The sequence below is a fragment of the Polistes fuscatus genome, unplaced genomic scaffold (genome assembly GCF_010416935.1).
Source record: "Polistes fuscatus isolate 324 unplaced genomic scaffold, CU_Pfus_HIC Scaffold8, whole genome shotgun sequence".
In the NCBI taxonomy this organism is placed as follows: domain Eukaryota; kingdom Metazoa; phylum Arthropoda; class Insecta; order Hymenoptera; family Vespidae; genus Polistes; species Polistes fuscatus.
The window spans coordinates 469,778-494,075 of NW_025113162.1; the positions used below are offsets into that span (position 1 = coordinate 469,778).

At 31.6% G+C, this 24,298-nt stretch overlaps 2 protein-coding genes across 4 annotated transcripts in view; one reads left to right on the forward strand and one right to left on the reverse strand.

Moving 5' to 3' along the window:
• The first annotated feature begins 6,843 nt into the window (after nt 1-6,843).
• LOC122524923 (ammonium transporter 1 member 3-like) lies at nt 6,844-8,999 on the forward strand. The gene is made up of 3 exons (XM_043647444.1): nt 6,844-7,557; nt 7,632-8,417; nt 8,487-8,999. The coding sequence occupies exons 1-3, from the start codon at nt 6,844-6,846 to the stop codon at nt 8,505-8,507; spliced, it is 1,521 nt and encodes a 506-aa protein (XP_043503379.1). The 3' UTR covers nt 8,508-8,999.
• Nucleotides 9,000-12,333: 3,334 nt separating this feature from the next.
• The window catches only part of LOC122524733 (bifunctional heparan sulfate N-deacetylase/N-sulfotransferase), a 324,826-nt gene continuing 312,861 nt past the window's right edge, over nt 12,334-24,298 (reverse strand). For all 3 annotated transcript variants that reach the window (XM_043647139.1, XM_043647142.1, XM_043647140.1), the window contains 10 exons: nt 20,503-20,755; nt 18,652-18,843; nt 15,558-15,901; nt 15,115-15,403; nt 14,386-14,514; nt 14,047-14,229; nt 13,402-13,622; nt 13,033-13,311; nt 12,651-12,948; nt 12,334-12,459 (listed from right to left, as the gene is read on the reverse strand). In XM_043647139.1, the coding sequence (XP_043503074.1) occupies nt 12,349-12,459; nt 12,651-12,948; nt 13,033-13,311; nt 13,402-13,622; nt 14,047-14,229; nt 14,386-14,514; nt 15,115-15,403; nt 15,558-15,901; nt 18,652-18,843; nt 20,503-20,755 (2,299 nt within the window). In that variant the 3' untranslated portion in view covers nt 12,334-12,348. The remainder of the gene's footprint in view (nt 12,460-12,650; nt 12,949-13,032; nt 13,312-13,401; nt 13,623-14,046; nt 14,230-14,385; nt 14,515-15,114; nt 15,404-15,557; nt 15,902-18,651; nt 18,844-20,502; nt 20,756-24,298) is intronic.

Sequence of the window (24,298 nt, forward strand, 5' to 3'; positions counted from 1 at the left end):
GAATAACTTTACTCCATCGCGTTTACTATATTTGTACGTGAGGTATTCGTGCTATGATGTCATAACGTTGAAAGATAAATATCTTCTATTTATTTTTTCTTTTCTTCTTGTATTTTTTTCCTCCTATCATTATAGAGAGTACGGAAGATATTTTATATCTTCTGATGCTTCGGAATACTTCGAATTTTCATTGATGTAGAAATCGAGAGAAGTTTCTGCATAGACGCAATGCGGATCTTTAGTCTCGATCAACCGCACGGTTGCTTCTGATGAATCACTAACGTCTCACTTGACGTGAATTTAACGTGATCTCGTAAAATGTATCTTCAAATTATGCATTCGCTCGAGCTACCTTGTAATATGCTTGAACTAATCTCCAGCATGTTGCTCTCTCTCTCTTCATGAAAAATTCCCTTCTTTTTAAAAAAATAAAATGGTAAACGCTAAAATAAATAAAATTTATCTACGCGTATAACACATTTTGTTTCTTTTTATTTTTACGAACGTCCTGTAAAAAACAATTACGGTTGTTATTATTTGAATATATCCCGATGGTTTTCTTACTTAATTTTAATTTAATTAATTAAAAAAGTTAAATCGGTTTTATTGAATTTTTAATTATTTTAGTATTGCCGAATTTAATTGTAATTTAAATTAATCGTGGAGAAATAAAAACAAATACGTACTATTACTTTATAAGTTTAAATTGAGACATTAAGTAGAAACTGTTTGAAATATAACCAAAAACAACGAGCAAAAAGAGAAACTTAAAAAGAAATTCGTGATAGAAATGACTATAATAATTTGTGGGTTATTATTCAAACTCACGTAAAACAACTCAATGAATACAAAAGAGAATTCAATGTTTATTATTAAAGTTATTTGACATTTAAATCCAATAATTTTTTGGAATTCGATACGTAAAAACCGTAATTATTTTTCCATCAAATGTAATACCTATAAAAATAATTTTTTAACTTTAAATTAATTGTAATGAAAGACTATTGTATAACATAAATATATGTATAAAACTTCCTAATTATATTATTCAACACTTACAATTAGTCTGCCTACAATCTATCTGCTAATGACACTAATAGGATTCATTTAGTGCTTTCATTGCATTCAATTACGCATCATGTAATCGTTTCCAATAGAATCAGATAATTTTGTCGTGTGTTTCTCGCAAATCGCGATAAACACGTACAAATGGTACCTAATATCAAATGCATGTATAACTGACTTCTCTTAATCATTGTCTTGAATTTTTTAATTCTTTAATTAAATCAGAGGTTCATAACAATTTTTCAAAAATTTCATAGAATACTTACTTGGACGAAACATTTCTTCTATGCAATTTCATCTTGCTTACTAGCGCGTTCTGGCATTCAGCCTTTTGAAAAGAGAACTACGAATTCCTTTGAACGTTCACCGGACATGAAATAAAGCCAACTAAAGCATTCTATTATTATTAATAGTAGGATGCACAAAGAACCTACTTGGAAATTATCGATTAGCTTAATCGAACGTTTAAACTGAATATTAACAATGAATAACGCTATTCCACTTGATTAAAATAGAAATAAAGATAGATAGATAAATATTAGGCTGTTAGGAAAGTAATTTCGTTTGATAAAATGATAGATAAAAAATTAAAGAAAAAAAATGGTGTGTGTAAGAGAGAGAGAGAGAAAGAGAGAGAGAGAGAGAGATACATCGTATTTTAAATTTTATAGCAATCCTAATCATCTAACACTTAGTCGAGTACTTATTAGTCTTCATGTGCAATTCATATATTCATGTGTTACTTGTGTACTAAAATTATCACATGAAAAAGAAAGTAATGATAAAAAAAGAAAACAGAGAAGTAAACTCTATACTAGTTCTGTTTCTAAATTATTTCACGTTGAAATATTAAAATGCACTTTATACGTGGTATAACATTAGTTACATATGTGTGGTAAGTATATTTTCTTAATGGAGTCATAAATTTATGTATGCCTTTACACTTAGTTCTTTTTTTTATGCTTACTATAATATTTCTTTTCTTTTTTCTCATTTCTTTTTATTTCCGGCTAAAATATAAAATTTTATATGAACCTATACCGAAGGAATTTGTATTAAATAAAGAAAAAAGAAGAATCGTTTGTTTCCACTCGTTCTTCGATTGATATTCCATTTTTAAATGAAAAATTGATATTCGTTTAGTTCGCAAAAAACTTTCCTCGAGAAAGCAACTGAAAAGTGAGATTAAAAATATCGAATTATTTTCTGCTCCTCCTCCATCCAAGAACACCCGAATATTTATAAATGTCGTGACTCGTAGACGACACGAAAACCGATATATATCTCTTGACATTTAACCAAGTGATCTGGATTAGCTAGTCGATTTTATGTTAATAGCTTCGAATTATACGCGAATGAACTATTTAAATTGCTCTTAACATTTCACGTATAACAGGTATCGTAAAAATCATAAATTAAATTAAAAGCAATGATTGATCAGTTCGTTTAAAGAAAATTACGTTTAAAGAATAATAAAATAGTATTATAAATAATTTGTTTAGTCGTTCAATATTTTTCATCGTTTTTAAATTTATAATATTATAATCATTGTAATTAGCAATACCTGTTTCTTTTTATTAAAACAAAACAAAAATGTAAAAGAACTAATTGCGTTTTATTTGTACAAAAATACGAGTTTGGTTCAAATTGGAATTTAGATAATAATTCATATAATTTAAATAATAATATTTGTAATAAATAAAAATATTTTTAATAGAAAGATATTCAATTCAGGGGAATAAAAACTATAATGCATTTTTCAATTCTCGTTTGATACTTCTCAATTATTTTGAAAGTATAATAGATTGCGTGCGATGATGCACGATGATAACATTTAACAACGCTTTTAGAATTTGATAATGTCACGAGCTTTTGCAGGTCAATAATCTTGTTAGTCACTCACCATCACATATAAACAGGCACATAGACCCAAATTAAGTTTTCACGTTTACCAAAACTCGCGAACATGATTTTCAACACGTTTTATTTAATCAATAAATATATATATATATATATATATTACCCAATTATCTAGAAAAACGAAACGATCAAATTCAATAAATATATTTAATTAAATACCAAAAATTATACACATCCTATAAAACGCATATGTAGATATATGTAATATAAATGCATATACATTACCAATTATATATAAGTATAAATAAAATTATTATCTTATTACGTAGAAAAATGAAGCGATAAAATTTTATGAATACATTCTATGAAATATAATAAAACTTTTTCACGCCCTATTTTACACATATATGAATACATGTAATAGAGATATACATATACTGAAAATGATGTATTAGTATGAATAATATTATTATTTAATTACCTAAATAAACGAAACAATGAAATTCAACGAAATATTTATATTTTATGAAATAATAAGACTCCTCTTTTCAAAGTTTTATTTTCGAACATACTTGACTAAGCGTCCTTACTGAGGTCAACATTGAAATGACGTCTATCAACTCTAGGCTATCGCAATTATTAGTCTCTATGGGAATAACCATTGATGTGCTAATGAGAATATAACCTAATATATGACCAGCATATCTGATATCTCGTAAATGCGTTGTTTTTATCTCCTTCCTAGAAAATAAATGAAATTTACATTTCTCTCTCACTCGTACATTTTATTTTTCTATCATTTATTTATAATATTTGAAAATAAAAATTAATTTTTAGGAATCGAATTTTGGGTATTTACTACTCGTTTTTGCTAGTTATTATTCTAATACTAGTTGATGCATCATTATTGTTTGAATTACGACAATAGAGACACATTTAATCCGTTCAGTGCTACTGATAAATAGATAATATGAAGAGAATTATTACCTTAGATAACATACATAAGTATACATACAATGTTATTTCCCTGATAATTAATTCTATCAACGATCTTCGCATAGTCTCTACTGAAAACTATTATAAACTTTCTAATTAATTTTACCACACTTCGTTGCTTGTAAGAATCGAACTCATAAAACAGAATATCATTAGTATATAAAAAGCATTTTTAATTTAAAAATCAATATCTATATTCTTCTTTATTGTAACGCATATCAAAATGTTGTAGGTAATTTTAAAAATTAATTACTTCTTTTCCAAATATTTTATATACTATTTCTTTTTATAATATAAAAATACTTTTATACTCGCAGTTGTATTTATTAGAAACAAAATGAGCGTTTAAAATTTTAGATAATAATTATTAATTTTTTAAATCATCTAAAAACTTTTGGTCCATCAAAAAATTTCCGATAAATTCTAATTGTAAATTTGATATACATAATTGCGTATTCCTTTTATAAATATATTTATCAGTATTAGAAATCATTTTTTCTCTTTTGATTGTTATTGATAATACAGACGTCGAAAAAAAAATTAGATAAACATGATCTTACGATTTTGAAGTTTTCATTGTTTTATGACATACTAAACTTATATATGTAATATGTTCTTTCTTTCGAATTGTAGCAAAGAATAAAAAAAAGAAGATACGAAAAATTCCTAAGGGAAAAATCTCTAATTAGATCTTATCCATAAAGAAATAAACGTTTTAATAAAATGCTCACTTTTGTATTCGCTCAGGATTTCTCTAATTAACTTGTTTTCTCTCATATATTGCTTTTTACAAAAAACGCTTCATCTATTGCAACCAAACCCGCATGTTCGAATAACTTCATATGCTTTCAATGCTTAGAATTTCATAAGAGCGAGAGAGAGAGAGAAAGAGAAGAAAATGACAAAAATAACAGGAAAAAATATATTCGAGGACCATAGAAAAAAATGTATAGGGTGTTTCTCTCAGAACACGTACAACTAAAAATATCACTAGATATTACACTACTACAATTAATTTGCATACGGTGTTGAATAATTAATAAACATAAAAAATTAAATAATAATACGTAATTTGCGAGTGTATCCAAACAAGTAAATAAACATACTCGATAGATATGGAAGATATGTTTGTTTACAATTTAGTTATCGACATTCGATCAAACAATTAATTATATAATTTTGTTTTGTAAATTAATGTATACATCTAATTATTTATAAATCTAACAAATTAAATAATATATTTTATCGTCAATAAAGTTGCTATCTTAATTATGAATTTGAATTAAATCTACATAAATATAAATAAGTATGTACATATAAGGTTATGGTTGGCGTGTACCGTGGAACAATGAAAAAAATAGAAAAAAAAAAGAAAGAGAAAGAGAGAGAAAGAAATAGAGTAGAGGGAGTAGTCGGTGCTGCATTGGATCTATCTTTGTCTTTATCTAACGCACACTTCATTCCGCATCATTCTATCTCTCTCACTCAGCCGATCTTTCGGAGTCGTGTATATTCGTGACAGATCGGTTGGTAATGAAACCGGCTTGCTTTGAATACTCGTAAGTTATAACGCTTGACAAAACAAGGTAAGTAAACACATGCATAAATTCATATATATATATATATGTATATATACGAATATGTAAATGACTTACGTTTTGGAAATTACGTGATGTAACTAAGGCCGAGGAGACGGTGAAAACGCGTGTCGAAACGTCGTACCATCTTGTAAGGGACATTACACGACAGGAGACTGCTGATGCCATTTCAATTTATTTATGTGTGCTGTATGTGTATATGCTGTTGTGCGTATGTTTAAAACGATGATCTTTTCTTCCTTTTACTTGTTCATCCCAACCAACCTCTCTTCACCTATCTAATTTCCTGTTTCCTCGTTGAAAAGAAAATAGAAAATAAAAGGACAACTGTTGATAGCTCTGAAGAAAAGGACAAACTATATTAAAGTAAGTACCTTTCCCTTTTTTTTGTTGGCGGGCGAACACTCTTCACACACATGAATAACCTCACGCGACTATATAACCACGAACGATCATCCATGTACGATGACGACGACGTACAGACTAATCGTCGTCGGTCACGGCCGGCATCCTTCGTGCCCTTCCGCGCCGGCTCGCCCAGTGCCACTCTACTGTACTATAGCTCGACCAATCAACAGCCACATTTTACCGAACATTCACGAATCACTCGCGCTTTTACGAATTTTAAATACTTGTAGTAGTTGCCATGTATTACGAACCGCGGGAATTTGGTTTGATTACTCTGTCAGGAATTTGAACCTTTTAGTCGAAGTTATATGAAATATAACTATCACATAATATTGAATGAATTACCGCGGATGTTTCTAGAAATGGATTTATATATTATTGAAGAATTAAATATGTATCATATATATTTCCAACAGTTTAATCTTATCGTGAAAATGTTACTTGGAATTGTTAACCATTTGATTGCTAAAGGCGTATATATACGCTTTCACAAGTCTATCAATATATACAAAAGACGTAAATATACGTCTTTATGTATACATCAATATGTACGAAGGACGTAAATTTACGTTCTCTGCATTGGTTTTACTATAATACCTTTTACTGTTTTACCAATTGACATGTGACGATCGCACGCTGTCTATAATTATGGATTCCTCCGAGATCGCGGCGCAGTCAAAAGGTTAAAAGAAATTTTTGATTGTTAAGATTAATATTGTTGACTTTCTTTTTTCAAATTAAATATGATATATATAAATTATTACCATTTGCTAATATTGCAGAAAACTGTTTAGGTCACTTATCGAATAGTGGTTATAGTATTTACCAATGTATTTTGTTTTTGTTTTTTGTTATTATTTGAAATAGTGCAATATCGATAGTATTAAAAATTATGATAATATTAAAGAATAGTGTCATGTATCCGAATAATCCTAACCCTTCCAACGAAACCTTTTCCAATCCTTTACTAAAAGTCAATGAATTTTATCGTTATGTTTATTTTTCGAATTATACCACTCGAATAATTTTAACGATCCTGTCACGAATAGGATATGTTCTATTACAAATTAGTTCTGTGTCAAAGCAGGACAATTTGAATTTAATTTTGTTTAAAAATATCAAAGATATCTGCTGTACCACAATTGCTTATTTTACGATTGGTTTTCTTGTGATATTCGATGCTGACGTGTACAGCTTTATCTACGGTGATTATTATAGTTTCGAGAACTTTTTGATAAAGAAGGAAGAATTTCTAATCGGTTGGCAAGTTGTCATAATGACATCAGCTATTTATATGATTAGTATGACTGAAAATATATGCTTTATTGCTCATTTCCTGGTAAATTTACTCTTGGCTGGTTTAGTTCAACCTTTTCTTATTCGTTGGTCTTTAATGCCAGAAGGATGGATCGTAAAAGGTAAACTGTACGACGTCAGAGTTTATTTTCGTGATCATGCTGGATCAGGAATTGTTCATGTTGTTGGTGGTCTCTCTGGTTTGATCATTTATTTGATATTATCAAGAAAAAATTATATATTTAAAGCAAAGAATATTGATAGAATAAATTTACCTTCGTTCCTTTTGAGTACCACTTGTTTGGGTTTATTTTTGATCTTCGTTGGTCTCCTAGTAAAATATTTTTATTTACTTTACATATATATTTTATGTATTTCTTCATAATTATACTAATTTATTCTTTCCAGAATTTGTCTTTATCAACCTCGGAGAATGATACATCAAATAATATAAATACTGTTATTAACAATTTAATAGCAGCATGTTGCTGTTCACTTTGTTTCATGATCCTTCATTTAACATTTAAACGATCTATCGATCATTGGACAACATTAAGATGCGTTCAAGGTTTAATTGTTGGCCTAATTATGATCTCAAGTGCTTCCAACAAATATTCTCATTTGATGTCTATCGGATTAGGTTATTTAGGAGGAGTTATTTTTTATTTGATATCCAGATTGATATTTTATAGAGATTTAGATCACTGCAATATCATAGCGATTCATCTAATTTGTGGTTTTTTCGCAAACGTCTTGGCACCATTCTGTGTATCAGAACAAAATGCTAGCACACAGTTTCGTTTATTAAATCTTTCCTGGCAATTAATTTCTTTAATTGTTTTGATGGGACTAGTGACTGTCACTCTAACACCTTTACTTCTAATTCTACAAGTTTTCGGTTTTCTTAAGCACAGATCGCAAATTTTTAAAGTTAACGAATCTACGATTAGTCTTGAAATGACAAAAAGGTTTTCCGATAAAAATATTACATGCGATAAATACGAAGAATCGATTATAAATAATACAAATTTATTATCTATTAAATTTACTGGAGAAAATTCTTATCAACCTCAAAACGAGTTGTCGCGATTAGAGGAAGATGAATTTATTAAAGAAAATTATTTGAACAAGATAGCGACCATGAAAAATGAAGAATTGTCTGATCCTTCGCAATCATCAGGTCTGCATCATCGAGTAAGTCGTTAGATTAAAGATAAAAATTTGTAAAAAATTCATTCTAATCATTTATCCTAATCATCATAGGAAGAAAAGTGCACAAATTAAGACAAATATATACTCTTTCTGGGTACAATTTGATCTCGTCACAGGATCAATTTGCTAACGGTGATAGGATCGATATCGATCTTGCGAATAGCAGAAAATATTTCTCTGAAACTAATTTGCAACATTCTCCAAATATTTCTCATCATTCAAAAGAAATTCGGCGCAAACTGAATTTAAGTTGTTACGTTGATATTAAAGAAAACAATGATAATGAAATTACTATTAAAAATGAGTATCAATTACGAAGAACTCAAAAATTTATGAACTTGCGTGAAGAATTGGATAAACAAGAGTTCAATGAACTGGAACAAAAAAAAGAATTTTATACAGAATTAATTCTTACATGATATGTAATTTTCATTAAGTCTGTGGTACTGAAACGTGAGATAAAATAAATGCATGTTTCATTCGATTTTATGGCATATCGTAAAATTAAAAAGGAAACAAAAAATACTTTATAATTATCTTCATAATTTTATATTCTTCAAGTGTGATCGATGTTGTATTTCTTATATACGAGACCGTTTTAAATAATTATTTTATTAGAACTTATGGCCTATTCCGTACAGTTATTACAATATTTTACAATAGAGTAATCATAAGTTAAATAATCAAGGTCGTTATTTAAGGTGCCGTACACACATTTTAAACGCATTTTTTTTGTAAATCTAGGATAACGGCGATTCTTCTCATTCGTAACAGTCTATTAAAGCGAAACTTTTTCGAAAATGCTTCCTCATCTTGTCTTTCTCATTTTAAAACGCAAAAATCGATTCAGATTGAAAATAATTTGAACGAATAAAATAAAAAAATATATTATTTTATTATTACATTATTTGACATAAAAAAAAATAAAAATACATGTGTTATCTTCTTTATCTACATAAAAACAATTGTAAATAATGAATTTTTAAAAGATTGATTGATTCTTCATAGAAAAAAAGGAACAATATAAATATTAAATAATTTGGAATAAAATTACATGGAAAACGGAAAAAAATAGAAATATAATAGTATCAACTATTAATTCTTTTTTTTTGTACAATTCGGGATATAGATATTATTATTATTTTTTCCATGGTATTATGTTTCCGTTTTTTGGTTTTGTCACATATTATTGTCAGGCGGCGATAAATAATAAAACTGTTACGGCCGCCGTGCCGAATGAAAATTTCAATAACATTAACTACAAAATCCAACGTGTATGTTTGTCTGTATGTGTGTGTTTGTTTTATGTCATCATTTTAATATGATAATACAATTATTATATACAACACGGTAAAATGGCACGATTCGACAAAATAGATCGATCATCATTTGTATAATAATAATCCATCGCTGTTACTAATTATTATATTTACTATTACTATTGTTATTCTTAATTATTAATATTCTTAATATTATTAATTATTAATATTAATATTAATTATTAGTATCATTATTATTGTTATTGTATTATTAACAAGAAATTTTGTACAAGGTTTATCGTTAAAACGTCCACAAATGGCACAATTTAACGGCAGTATAAAAATGGAAACAAATATACAAACGTAACAAGATAGTAGTAATCAGATAAAATGTTTAAAGATAATATGGCCAAAGGAATTTCGCCTTATTTAAAAAAATAAAATTATCCGTTAGACGACGTCATTGTACTTAAAAGATTTTTGCGAATGCGAACTTTCGTCCTTCTTATTTTTGTATTTCCTTTTTTTTTTTTTTGCTCGATTGCTCGTTTTGGACGGGAGCCTTATAACTCGTCTTAGGCTCGTGATAATCAACGATAATAATAATATATTTTTTTTTTTTACATCAAATTTGTGTGTCAATATAATAATATTTTCTTAATAATATTACGATACTGATATTTTTTTAAAGAATATTTTAAAAAAGATTTATGACAATGACGCATACAATAAAAATTTGTCAATCCAATGTAAATGTTAAAATCGTAAATTTTTGTTCATCGATTGATTAACATTTAAAATTGAACTTTATATAATTGCAGGGGGAAGAGTTGATAATAAATTAAATAAAATTTTATATACAATGTACATCGTATGTATGTGTGTATGTGTGTGTGTATATATATAATAGTAGCACTATTCTCGATTGCAAAAATTCGTATATAAGTAATGTAGCCTTATTAACGATTCTATCAGAGAAAGTACAATAACATAGCAGGTGTTTGATCGTATATTTCCAAAACGAGCAATTCGTCATTATCATTGACTAATTGCTGTCATAGAATCGTTATCAATCAAATAAACGACACAGGAATAATAAATTGGACATATTGCTGTATGGGATGATACATTACAACACAGCTCACGTATTATGATTTCATATTTACCAGTCAAATTGTTGATTTTCAATATTAATTAAAACAAATGTCCAAACTTTGATAGGTGCCTTCTTTTTCTTGCTTTTTTTCTTTTTTTTTTTTTTCATTAAATAGACTAAAAAATATTCAGAGAGCGTTTTAAAAGTGTTCCATCGATTATTGCAAGCGAATACGAATTTCATCGCGCGAATGCATTTTTTATCTTCGGAAATTTTTAATCTTCAATCCAAATTTCATCCCAAGCTTTTCCTATAATTGATCTAATTTTGTTCGTTAAAATCTAATATTTTACACCTACACGCGTTGACATCAAAATAGTGTATTACAATATTACATTAATGTACAAACGGACGCGATCATACACCTCTTTTATTGATCATTACTCTCATCGTCGGTACCAAGAATAGTATTGTCAAAATATACAAAAATCATGATAGATTTTTTTTTGTTTTTGTTTTTGGTTTTCCCAAAATATGCTTATACAACGAGAATTAACATACACTGTGTCTCCGAAAGTAGATGGGCTAGAAAGGAACTAATCTGACAGCCCAAAATATGCGTTTCATTCGCTTGGACGATATTTCGAGTGTGATAGTAATGAACGATCGATCGCTAGATGAGAGACTGGCTTTTTGTTTTTTTAATTATTTAAGTTTGATCAATGGGTAGATCGATCGATCGTTCGTTCGTTCGAGCGAGGATTAATCATTTTTTAAACACAGCAACATGTTGTTTTTGGACAGATAATACCTCGATAGAATTATTAAGTTGACGAACTCTTCGAAATACTCTGTTTGGTTCAGAAAGAACATATTATTTTTAATATTTCTTCCAACTTCACGTAGATATTATTTTTTATAATCATTCGATACACAATTATGTTTCTTTTTTCACAAATTTTCGTAATCGTTCCTCCGCGATGTATTTTTTGTTTGAAAGAGAAAATCAAGCTCGATAGAAAAATATGAAGCATTCGTTTGATATAAAAATGAACATGAAAATATTACAATTTAGTTTAAATTTCTTTCTGATCCAAACAAAGTAAGAATTATCAAGACATTGTTTTGTTCATCCTGACAACGAAGATATAACGCAGATCGTGTTCTGCGAGTTCGAGTTAGAGAGGCCTCTTCTCAAAACCCTTCCTAACTTTAATGACGCAACAACGATAATAATAATTATATATATATAATTATTATATAATATAACGTTAATAATAGTACTATTAGCTTAACAACGATTGACAGTTGCATTGACATGTAACTGTTAAATCGTTTAGTGACTAGTAGCTTTGCAGGTTTTCATCGATTTGTTAGGCCACCACTTCACTGGTTATGGTCCTTCTCCGATTAGGATGTTGTAATCCAGCGAAATATATTTTAATGTACAAATAATTTACAAGTCTTCCACCAATAAACGACGTATCTCGTGTACCGCGGAAGCGAGAATCCAAGCTTGAAATCGAGATATAGCTGTGTTTCATGCGATCGGCGTTTGCTAGGTCATCACCGTATCGGTCAGATCTTCCTTCAACCATTGTGGAATCGTTCTGGATCCTAGTCGTTTTAATAATTTTACAAGGGCCGTGTTGTGTGACAAGTAATATCTCTGAAAGAGAAAAACAAGAAAAATGAATCTTTAGTTTTAATAATTTCGCAAGAGTACCACCATGTTAAGCAAAAAATAGAAAATTCGAAATTCATATGAATTTATTGTGATTTACTCTATTTTCTTATATATATTTTTATTACGTATATTATATTGACGTAGAAAAATGTTTAATACTTTTCATAACTAACTTGTAAGAATTTATAGGATTTATCCTCCATCGGTGGGTACTGACGTCCTTTGCTCTTTCCAAGACACTTAGTACGATCCTCATTGGTAACTTGACAAAAGAATCCTTTTTTAGGATCATACCTGAGATGCGAGGAATAATTAAATGCCGGAGTGATTTTAAGAAACCTTTGCAATTCGTGCAATGTTTCTACTGGATTTTGTCGCAATTGTTCGCCATCGATGATTTGCAATTGCTGAGGTGGATAAAACGACAACCATCTTTCTAAATGTTGAGCATACTTGCCGGGATTGAGGCATCTGTAATTAGAAATTATTTTTTATGTATATGCATAAATATTTATAATTAAACAAATTCTTTTAAATGAGATTCTGAAATTATACCTATTTCGAAGATCTCTTAATGGTTTTGGAGCCGTATCACTGGCTGTAATGACCGAATGAAAGGAATAATTATTTGCTACAGGGTCACCATGAACTCTAGTATGTTGATACCACGAATAAGCTCTTCGTGCTGGCGAAAGTAATATTGTAATGAGTTTAGCTCTTGGTAAAAGTGCATGCGCCCTTCTTGGAACCAATTCGCCATCGAAATAGGTTGCTGATTTTTCGAAAAGATACCTAGAACTTTCGTTTTTTGATGCCGGAAAGAAACTCATATACCTGAGATCAGAAAGTAAAGAACATTAGTATAATAATGATAATTTTTGAGATAGTAAATGAATTTAATTAAAATTTTATTTATCAACTAACCAATCTAAACCTTTATAATAATTTTTCCCATTGAAAAATTGTATTTCTTCGAAAGTGTCTGGGCTGGGTAAATTACTGCTTATGGCCGGATGGATGGACAGAAAAGTATAGAGTGCAGTGGTACCAGTTTTTTGAGGACCTATGACTAAGAATCTTGGCAGCTGATCACACGTTTTGTTTCTCGACCAGATTTTTTGATGTCTTTGGTCGTCGCACGGATTCTATAAAATTTCGAATAAGAACAATGACTCACGCCATAAGGTCAATGATTTCAACTATAATATTGACAAAAATAACTTATACAAATGTATTCTGTATTTTTTTTTTATATCCTATTTATTTTGTCATCATAAAATTATTATTTGTTTAATCATATACATGGTCCCGACTTTTTTTTAAGTCTAGGTTATATTTTATATAGTATAATAACACTATTTCTTGATAATAAAAAAAAAAAAGATATGGCGCAATGTTGGAAACAATTTTTCCATTTTAAAAATATTATTTTTCCTATTTTCGTTTAATTGTAAGAGGAATCTGAAAATTTTACAATGACAACGTACTTTGAGTAAAAAAAAAAATAGGAATTCTGAATTGAATATTTTTTCATAAAGTTAAGTATTAAAAAAGAATTGTTCAACTTACACCCCACACAGGATCGGCTTCTTCGGGATAAAGTTGAAAATAATGTTCACCGAGTTTAAGCGGCGGTGCACTCGACAATCTCAAATTTGTCCAACATTGAATAAACTTGATTACGGATTCGAAGGTATACAGTGCCAAACGATCGTTTCCATAATTGGACATGTGTGTCATAAAAATATTTATCTGGAAAAAAGTGAAAGATCGCAATTAACGATTGGACGATTAATCAACGAGTATGTTCAAAGTTGTGTAGGTACTATGGAAGAGTGGTGGAAGAAGGAGGAGGAGGAGGAGGAGGAGAAAGGGGTTGCACGGAGGTAGAGTTTACGCTTCGCTTACAGGATTATAAACGATCGTTTGAAAGAGTTCGCCGCCCTGTATCGATTCGTCCAACTTATCCCTTCCGCCTGGGTACCTTTCTATAAAGATGGTGTGAGTGAAAAGGCCGCACGTCTGTCTGGGTAGTACCTTGTAAGAAATAAAAAGTAAGATTCTAGTGAATTTATTCGTAATTTAAATAAAAATTATATATATATATATAAAAGAAGAAACACACAAAAAAGACGGTAGAATAATTAATTTGAACGATGGTTAATTAATCTAATTTTTTCCTTCCAACTGTGCCGGTAATTATAACGGTGTATAAAAAAGGTAGAAAAAATCTATTTCATGTATTTCATATATTTTATAATATAAATAATTGCTGTAGCAAATTAATAATAAAATGACTTTTTGTGTGTGTCTACTTTCGTATGATAATTAGCGTGAGATTTTGATGGTTGAATTTAAGAATTAAGAAATGAATTTTGAACGATTTTATATGTGCTAACGTCCTCATTTATAAGTACTCGTTCTTGTTGAAAAGTATCAAAGAGTTATTAATAAGTGATGACTGAGTAACTATAATATAAAGTGTCGTGTGAAAGTGACGAATATAGGAATATCGATCTGACAATTTAATAGGTCAGGCTCGTGTACATTGGCCCAGACCTAGATATTCACGTCTTGTCGTCTTCGTCTTGATCGTATAGGTATTTCCAAGTATATACACAAATCCTTTACACTTACCATGATGTTACGATGAATGAAACCGCGTCTTAAACGTGCTGGCCTTAAATGGGGGTATTCTTCCGTGCTAGTGACCTTGATGTTCCAAACTCTTTTCCAAGCCTCGTAGAGGCCTTCGTGGACCGGATAAACGCCTGAATGATGAGGACTTACGCTGTATCCGCTTACCGTTGGTATTCCGTGGTCCTTTGCGAATTGTTTGTTCAGTGCCATGTCCAATTGTAGATGGGTCACATTCTCGTAAAGATGGGGTTGTTGATGGTTCCACATGTGGGAAAACCACGTAAATCTACGAGTTAGATTAACAAGGTAAAATATACTACACGTAGTAACCTTCGCATATATAATTATGAAATTCAACTAATTCTACTAGCAAAATTTAACTATGAAAGGATAAACCACGACAAATGATAATATAATATTTGATTAAAATAATTGTTCACCTGTCGACGTTCTCCAGAAGCATATCGTCCCCCAAATTTTCCTCTGCTATCCCGTGATGAAAATACTTCCCGGAAAACCCCAAGTTGAATTTGAACCCCGGAACCAGTGCTTGAATCTTTTGTTGCGTTGCTAGCAAAGCCATCACGTCGTCCCTCTTCAATCTCGTACCTTTCTCACCGACGAATATATCGTCTACGTCAACAAGAATCATACGATTCAAGCTTAGACTCAGTTGACCGTGCGAAAGGTACGAGAGCGAATCGAGGAGTAACAACTTGTGCAACCAAAATCTTAGACCACCACCGAATAGGACTCTTTGAATGCCGTCGTATCTTCCATGATCCTGTTGAAACAAATGTGATTTGTAATGAGACTAATCTATGAACGATAAATCCGACACTTGAACACTGTTGTTTCAATGGATTCGCTTAAATGATAATGTTAACATCGATGCCGAAGAGGATCGAACGTAATCGCAAGCACGTGAGCTGTTAATTGTGTTGTCCGATGGTAATTCTCTCTCTCTCTCTATCTCTCTCTCACTCTCTCCCTATCTTCTTCCTCGCAGTGTATGGAATTTGCTATGAACCGAGCTTGTTAGCAGTAAACAACAATAATAATCTCACTGATAAACCCCATTACCGAAAAGGGTGGATTGCAGAAGAGGAACAGAGAGGGTAAAGTATCGCAGGTAGTCAGTTAATTAAATCAGGAGCCAATCAGCCGTTGGTTCATTCGATTAATGAGCAACGCCGTGGTTCACTTGTTTCGTACCAAGCACTGGGAGAAGCCACCAATTTATTTTGTTCGTTGATCAGCTTTACTCCTGCTTCTCTTTCTTTCTCTCTCTCTCTCTCTCTCTTTATTCCTAACAAAGCTTTATCCTCTTTTCGTGTACGTAATACCTACACACGTATACCGTTATATATAAATGTAGAGAAAGAGTGAGAAGAGAAGGTGCACAAAGCATAGTAGCACAGTATTCTCCTCCGAGGCACCGAAATCACAACGACGACGTCCATAAATCAATGTTAACGTTTGACGTTCACGTAGTTAGCCGAGCGCGAGCCACTGTGGATCGGTTTCTCTTATCAAATGCGACGACGCTAACGTTTCCTCCAACTTATCACGGAGGAAGAAATTCATCTGGGAATACGGAAATAAGTTTATCTTCCTTCCACCCAACTTCTCCGTCCACAGATTTTTACATACAATTGATATGAACTTGTATAACACGTGTGTATACGTGTGTGTGAACGTGTGTAACATGTATATTAGAAATGGTGTATGAAGTAGTATACGGAGAAAGAGAAAGAGAGGAAAAAATACTAGACAAAAGAAATGAGACTATCGAGCGTATGTAATATTCATATATAATACATGAAATGTCATAGTAGAACGTTTTCAGAGACGTTTCTACATATGTATGCACCAATGTATATATTCTAGCTATAAAAATAAATGTCACTTTGTACCGTTTTATTTCACTGTCTATTGAAATCATATATAACGCGTATTACCATTCACCATAAACTTATCTACGCGCATAATTTCACTATAAATTTTCTTTCCTACGACTTTGTTCTTAACTTTCCTTCTCTATCCGACTCAACATTTGTATTGGATCGTTCGCTTGCCTGCTTGCTCGCTCGCGAACGAAAAGAAGAGACGTAATCAAATTTACAACATTGATTTAATACCATCGTGTTACAGAAGTTGTCGATAAATTCCATCCCGATTTCGATAATCCGATTGATTTTTAATATTCAGCAAGTTTCTATCGAAGGAGATAAAAAATAAATTGTAAAAAGAGAGAGAGAGAGAGAAATATCGTAGAGCAAAAAGAGATAAATAATTCAAAGTGTCGCAAAAGTTTTTTCCTCCGAGTTCCGTGAAATCACTACCCAGCCATTTTTGCATAGTACGACGACGTAGAAAAAGAACATCCCCCTCGAGCGTTGTAGGTTCGCATCAACCCCTGGAGAAAGCAAAACGAATCTTTCTTCTTCTTTTCTCTCTCTTTTTCTCTCTTTCATCCCAACTCCTCTGTTGCTTCAAGGAATCTCGTAATCCAAAATTCCTGAAGCGATCGTAAACGCCAAGTAATAGAGCTTTACGAATTGTTTCGAGCCCCTTCACGATACCACACGGTTTACTCGTATGGTGGTGCTGTGCTCACGTTTCTCTTCTTTTCCATGAAAATTCCTCATTTGTTTTCTTCTCCTCCCTCCCCACCTCTCTTACCGGTATCTACCCAAGCTCCCAACCTACTCTCTTTTACGTCTCGAGAAAATAAAAATTGCGAGAAGTCCGAGAAAAGTTACCTCACCAAAAAAGTATCTTACTAACAAACTGCATTTTTTCTCAATTTGATTACTTTGTCTCGAGCTGAATTACTTTATCTCAATATTCTCGATTCTCAACGTCACCATTCTCAATGTTATCGGATTTTCTAGTAGCAAGAAAGCTACGAGCTACGAGTTATTCGTCTTCTCCTTGTATCAAATGAAAATTTTATTCTATTTTTATGGTGTTAATATTTATTGGATCGAATATTTTGAATAAAATATCAGCACGTATGTATTATCCAATTCTACATCGATTATGACCAAATAAATATAAATTCCTATCTATCATATTTCTCGAATATAAAATCCTAAAATGTGTGTTCGGATAAGTGTAATGAATGTAATATATTTCTGCTTTAAATTAGATTTACTAAGAAATAAATTTTTGAGCAAAAGAGACTGCTAATAAGAATAAGACGTTCAATTTATTTTTCTTCAAATAACACGAACTCTCTCTCGTAGGAGAATATTTTTATTTCTGGATAAGAAATATATGAGAAACGAAGGAAATGAAACATCGATTTTCTATCATTGTCTGATAACAAAAAGATAAAAAAAAAATTTGGAATTATGTAACGAGCGATTAATTACAGTAAAATAGAGAGTTCGATAGTCACGTAAGCTTCGATACAAATGAATGGTAATGCTTGGAATCGCGAACAGAACTAGCATTAATTCGGTAACTGTCGTAGCTAGAAGAAAAAGAGTTAGACGTGACACGAAAGTCCAATAAGGATCGTCTCACCTGAATGACAGTAGCCAGAGGGCTTTTGTTGGTTGGATAGTCGAGGCTGTCCCTGTGTGCCCAGGCCAACGGTTCGTAGGTACTGTGATTGGCTTGAAAAATGGTCCAGTCACCACCAGGAAGTGGTCCCCAGGCTGTTTCTCCGGATCTGGTTAATCGTAGAATAGGAGATGCTGCGTTTAACTGGGCGTCCTGTGTTAGAATGAAAAACTGATTTCATTTCGTTTCGTTTCTCAGTTAAACCAACTCATTTCTTTTAACATTTTTTCTTGACAGTTATCGTATAGAAAAAGTGAACAACATTTCCGTATCTGTCTGTCTTTTCTTCTGTTTGTTTCTCGTGTGTTCAATGAGATTTTATTACAATTCTGTTACGTAAAAGGATAAGTCACGAGTAGATGATAGGAACGGAAATATGAGGAATAAAGGTATTTAAACTTTGAGTTAAATTAGTTGGTCGAATAAATCCCTGATACAATAACGTTTACGATTCGAGGTATTATGAGCCCTGTAAATGCAAAGAGAAAGAGAGAGAGAGAGAGAAAGAGAGAATAAAAAAGTTTCATAATGAGAAAAACTTAATGCAGGTATGTAGGTATCCTAGCCTTTATTATACTTTCGAGCGCGGTGATGCGAATTAAAGAGGAACGTAATAATACCTAAATGTATCTACATATATATATATATATATATAGCATAAATAGCATATATGCGTAATTAATTATCGCGTTTTTCGTTTAATCGCAAACGACCATCTATGTGGTTGCATTAGAATTTTTCTTTCCCTTTCTTTTTTATTATTTTAATTCTTTAGCATTATTCTTAACACTCTTTCGCTGTTAAATTATAAACAAATTTTCTTATCAATAGTTAAATAAATGTTAATGCGTATATGAAAAAGTTTGCTTTTTTAATCCTTCTCTAAGTTTTTTTTCTTCTTTCTTTGTTTTATTCTTTACTTTAATTTTTAACATCCTTTCCCCATTAAACGATAAACAAGTTCTCTTATCGATGGTTAACCAATTTAATGCGTATATGAAAAATATGAGAAGAAAAAGTCTCCCTTTTTTTTCTTTCCGCCTCTTTCTTTTTTTATTACTTATTTTGTTTTTTATTCGTTATAATAGCGATATAAATTTGTAAAAAGGAACGATAAAGTGGATATCGCTTGGAGATTATTACCGTTGTCGGTGCTACGGGATGCATGCAAATTTATTCGTCGCAGTAACGTTCTTTTCCCACGAATCGCTTAACACTATTTTTCCTATTGCCACGTGAACGTATTATGCTTTGGTGGTTGTACAGTAGTAGTAGTAGTAAGTAGAAAGAGGATAGGTACTGCGAGTCGGTTAGAAGGTAACAACGTCTTTTATTATTCTACTTTACGAGAATTTCTCTTCGTTCTCACTCTTACTCTTATTTCGTATACCCTTGCTCTTACTCTTGCTCACAGTGCAGTCTCATAAGTTTTCTACGAAATAAAGTCGGTCGTTTCGTCACGACACGACGAGATTGCCACTTAAAGTTTTCTGTGATCGGAGTTTTCAGCCCTCGTGGCGTGATCTCTATTATTTTCTTTTTTTACCTTCTTCTTCTTTCTACTTCAACTTCCACACCCTTCTTCTTCTTCTTCTTATTCTCCTTCAATTTGTTTTTCATCTTCATTTTCATATTTAGACATTGAGGCTCAATCTTATCGTCGTGTACAAAATGTATTTACGAAAATAGAAGAAATTTTGTTAATGCCTTACTTGGTGGTTCTCGTTTTATTTTTGAAAATTTTTGGAAAATTGTCTGTCCCGAGTTTTAGAAAGGAAATTATAGGAGAAATTGAATACTATGGAAACTAACCTTTAGTCGAAGATTCGTATGTATGAAGAGAGGAAAACCCTTGAGTTGGGCACCAACGAGACTCTCTTCTCCAGGAGGAGCAAAGCCTACGATTCCAACCGAGTATTCTCTACAATACTTGTCCAATAGTTCTCGATTCCACTTGTCCATTTGCAGGTACTTGTTTAGGTTCTCGAATATTAGAACGCCGTAACGACCCTTGTCGAGATTCGTCAATACCGGCAGGGACTTGCCGGCCACCTCTACTTTGTACCTGTAATCACACGATTATTTAAATTTTAATCAAACGAGTACATGTAATCAAAGTTTACTTGAGTCGTTTTAAATTATATTTCTCGACACTCTATTGTTAAGGAACATAATTCATTAATATAAGAAAGTTTGCATTAGAATTAAACAAAAATTTATTTTTAATAAAAAAAAAGGTAATTCTTATCTGGAAATTTTTGTTGCATTTTTTTACAATTTACGAGTTAAAACAAAATAACTAAATTTTCAGGATTTATTTTTACTATATTAAAGTGAGTTTGGATAGCAAGAAAAAAAGAAATAAAATTAAAAACAAATTACAAATACTTCTTATCATAACTTTTTAAAAATTACAAATGGTTATTTTTGTCAACAAAACTTTGTTGTAATTTTTACAGTTTGTTGGTTACAACAATCAAAAGATATCCAAATATTCTGTAATTATTTAAAACCCTTTAGAATGCATTTTGCCGGTAAAAAAATTTGTCCAAAACATATTTACCTATTTATTTTCTAAATATTAGTAATATTTTCTAAATAATTGCATTTTTGGTGATCCTTTCTTTATAAATACCTACATTTTTCACTGATTTCTTTTGCTATAGGAATTTCAAACGAAACGACCGAGCCTGCACAGGTAGTTAACTCGCTTTTTCGTTAGAAATAAATTTCCCTGGCTTCCGTACCAAACGATACTTTATTCCCAACCCTTCTTCCTACTTTTCATCTACCTCACTTCCCCGTATCACCAACCCCCCACTCCTACCGCCGCACCTTATAAATACATAACCACAAATATTTGTACGTGTGGATATCGCAATGGCCATTCGCTGATATGCGTTTTGAAAATTTCACTTCCTTTACCTACCGGATGTTTAAAACGACTGTGGTAATAAATACAAGAAAAATCGAATATCGATAGAGAATGCGGGGAACCAAGGACGAGATACTGCCGCTTATTGTTAAACGATAAAGCAACGTTGCTGCATCGAAATCGCATTTTATACAGAGAGGATGGGGATTGAGATAGTTAGAAAATAACTTTCGAGAAAAGAAAATGTGATTACAATCCTTAAAATTGTTCGTTACGAAAAGAAATATATTTTCTTTTCTGTATTCTTTATCGTGATACCAAAATTAAAAAAAAAAAAGAGGGAAACTAAATTAATTATTATTATATTATATTTATATATGTAAGATTTTCGTAATGAGATGAGATATATATTTATAATGGTAAGTAATAGTAAAGTATTTATTTATTAATAAATACTAACAAGGTATAATGTTTGTAAGAAATAAAATAGTAAATATCTATAATCTAAAACCAATGACCTAACGCTACGATATATTAACAATAAGTGTAACTCTCTACGTCCGAAAACAACCGCAAGGAACACCTGAATCCGACTCGTCGTCGCCTATCGTAATCCTTCGCCGTTCCCCGTTGTCTTCCGTACTCTCCGTTACACTTATCACTCGCCAATTATTACCGAACTCACAGAAAAACGCACAGCACGCAGAACGCCCCACCAGTCCTTTCCGTCGCCTACTTATACCCTACATCCCCTCCATCGTCTTCTGTTGTTTCTCGTCATTCCCCTGGAAACTTCCCGATCATTCCAAACCACGCACAAAGGCTTTTCCGGTATTTCACATTATCGAGAACGTTCGGGAGGCTTCGATGTAGCTATACAAAGGCGACAAGTCCAGACGGCGTAACCTTATACCTAAAACTAATATTCTTATCTAACGCTCTTTCTTTATCCTCGACCGGATGCATTCTTTCATTTCTTTCAATCACTCTCACACTCATACCATTCACACATTCATATTTATACTTCTTAAACAATTCAAAACCCCACATAAATATATTATTATTATTTTTTATATTATATATTAAATTAGTATTAGGTACTATCGAACTATCGTCATCGAATTTTTGACGTGTTTTAAAAGTTGCCCAAAAAAAAAAATATAGAAGAGAGAAATTTGTTACTTCATCGAGGCGCTAAATTAAAGAATGGGCTGAAGAGGGTTAAAAGAGGAAAGGGGTATTGAGGTATTGCAAATTTTGGTTATCTTCCATTTCGGAAAGAAACGAAACTACGCAGAGTCATGTAGTTCTAACGTTCCGATACATGGCACCATCTTTACCCTTACACATCAAGGATAAAATCATTTTATCGTGTGAATAAGCTCGATACTATGGATTTCTCTCGTATATAAAGTTACAGCCTGTCGTAAATAGAGACATTTCGATTTCAAATTTATTGGAAATTCAGATGGTTCGTATGGTGGTAGTAGAAGTGAAGATGGTGAAAATGGCGGTGATTGGAACGGAGTGGGGGAAGTTTAAGAAAAAAACGAGAGAAGAGAAAAGAAGAAAAGTAGTAAAAAATTCAGATGATTCATATGATGGTAGTAGCGAAGGTGATGAAGATGATGCTTAGAAGTATGGAGGTGGGGGAAGTTTGAGGAAGAACGGAAAAGGAGAAGAGGAGGTTTGCTTTTGGTAGAAAGAAAAAGATAAAATATTACTTCCTTATCGGGGGACGATAAGCTCCGCGAATTTCAGTTCCTCTCATAGCTCTTTTTATTTTAACGACTGTGCTTCGAAAAGCGCCATTAAATCCATCCCCCTTGTCTTCTTTTTCTTCTTTTTATACGGATCGCGATGATGAGGATGAGAATGAGATGAGGGAAGAGGAGAAGAAGAAAGGATGAAGAAGAAAAAGCAGAAGAAGAAAAAGAAGAAGAGAATGCTCATTTAAATCTGTGCATATTATCGTGCTTTATTCGCGACAATAAATGCAACATCAACGAAACCTCAGGAAAAATCGTAGACCTCTGCATCTCATTTCTGAAACGATATCGTTTTTCGTATGACGAGTTATATGTATTTATAAAAAGATAGAAAGAGAGTGAGTAGCCGCAACGAGAGTGAGAGATCAAAATTAATATCTTCGGATAAAACGCGAATTAACTTTTCTCCTGTTATGTAATATTGCTCGTATAAAAAATGAAAAAAAAAAAAATATAAGGAGAAAAAGGAGAATAAACAAAAAAAGGGGAGGGGGAAGGGTAAATTGGTGGTTTTGCTAAACAACATTTTACTTCTATTCGCCATCATCGACGACAATTTCTTTCGAATCGAACCAGGTTATGAGTTCTAAAATTCCAATTGCCGATCTTTTATAGCTTCTAATATTTACTTCTTGCTTTTTAACCTTTTCCACTTCTTTTTTTCTTGACTACGTGTGTATGTGTGTGTGTGTATGTGTGCGTCGAGAATTTCTTCGATCGTTTTCTTTCTCCTGGGAATTCATAAATTTAACTTTTCTCGCAGAATTTAATGCACGTTCGTATCGAACACGGTGATTCTTTCGATTGGTACTTAATGAACCGTGCAATTATTTTACGACGCACGATTGATATATCAAAACTAGTGCTGGTAATGTAAAATATAAAAATCATTTTAGCAAAGTTATCAGTGCTCGTAAATTTTAAAGATGAACGTGCCCATTCCACACGGTACTTTAACGAACTC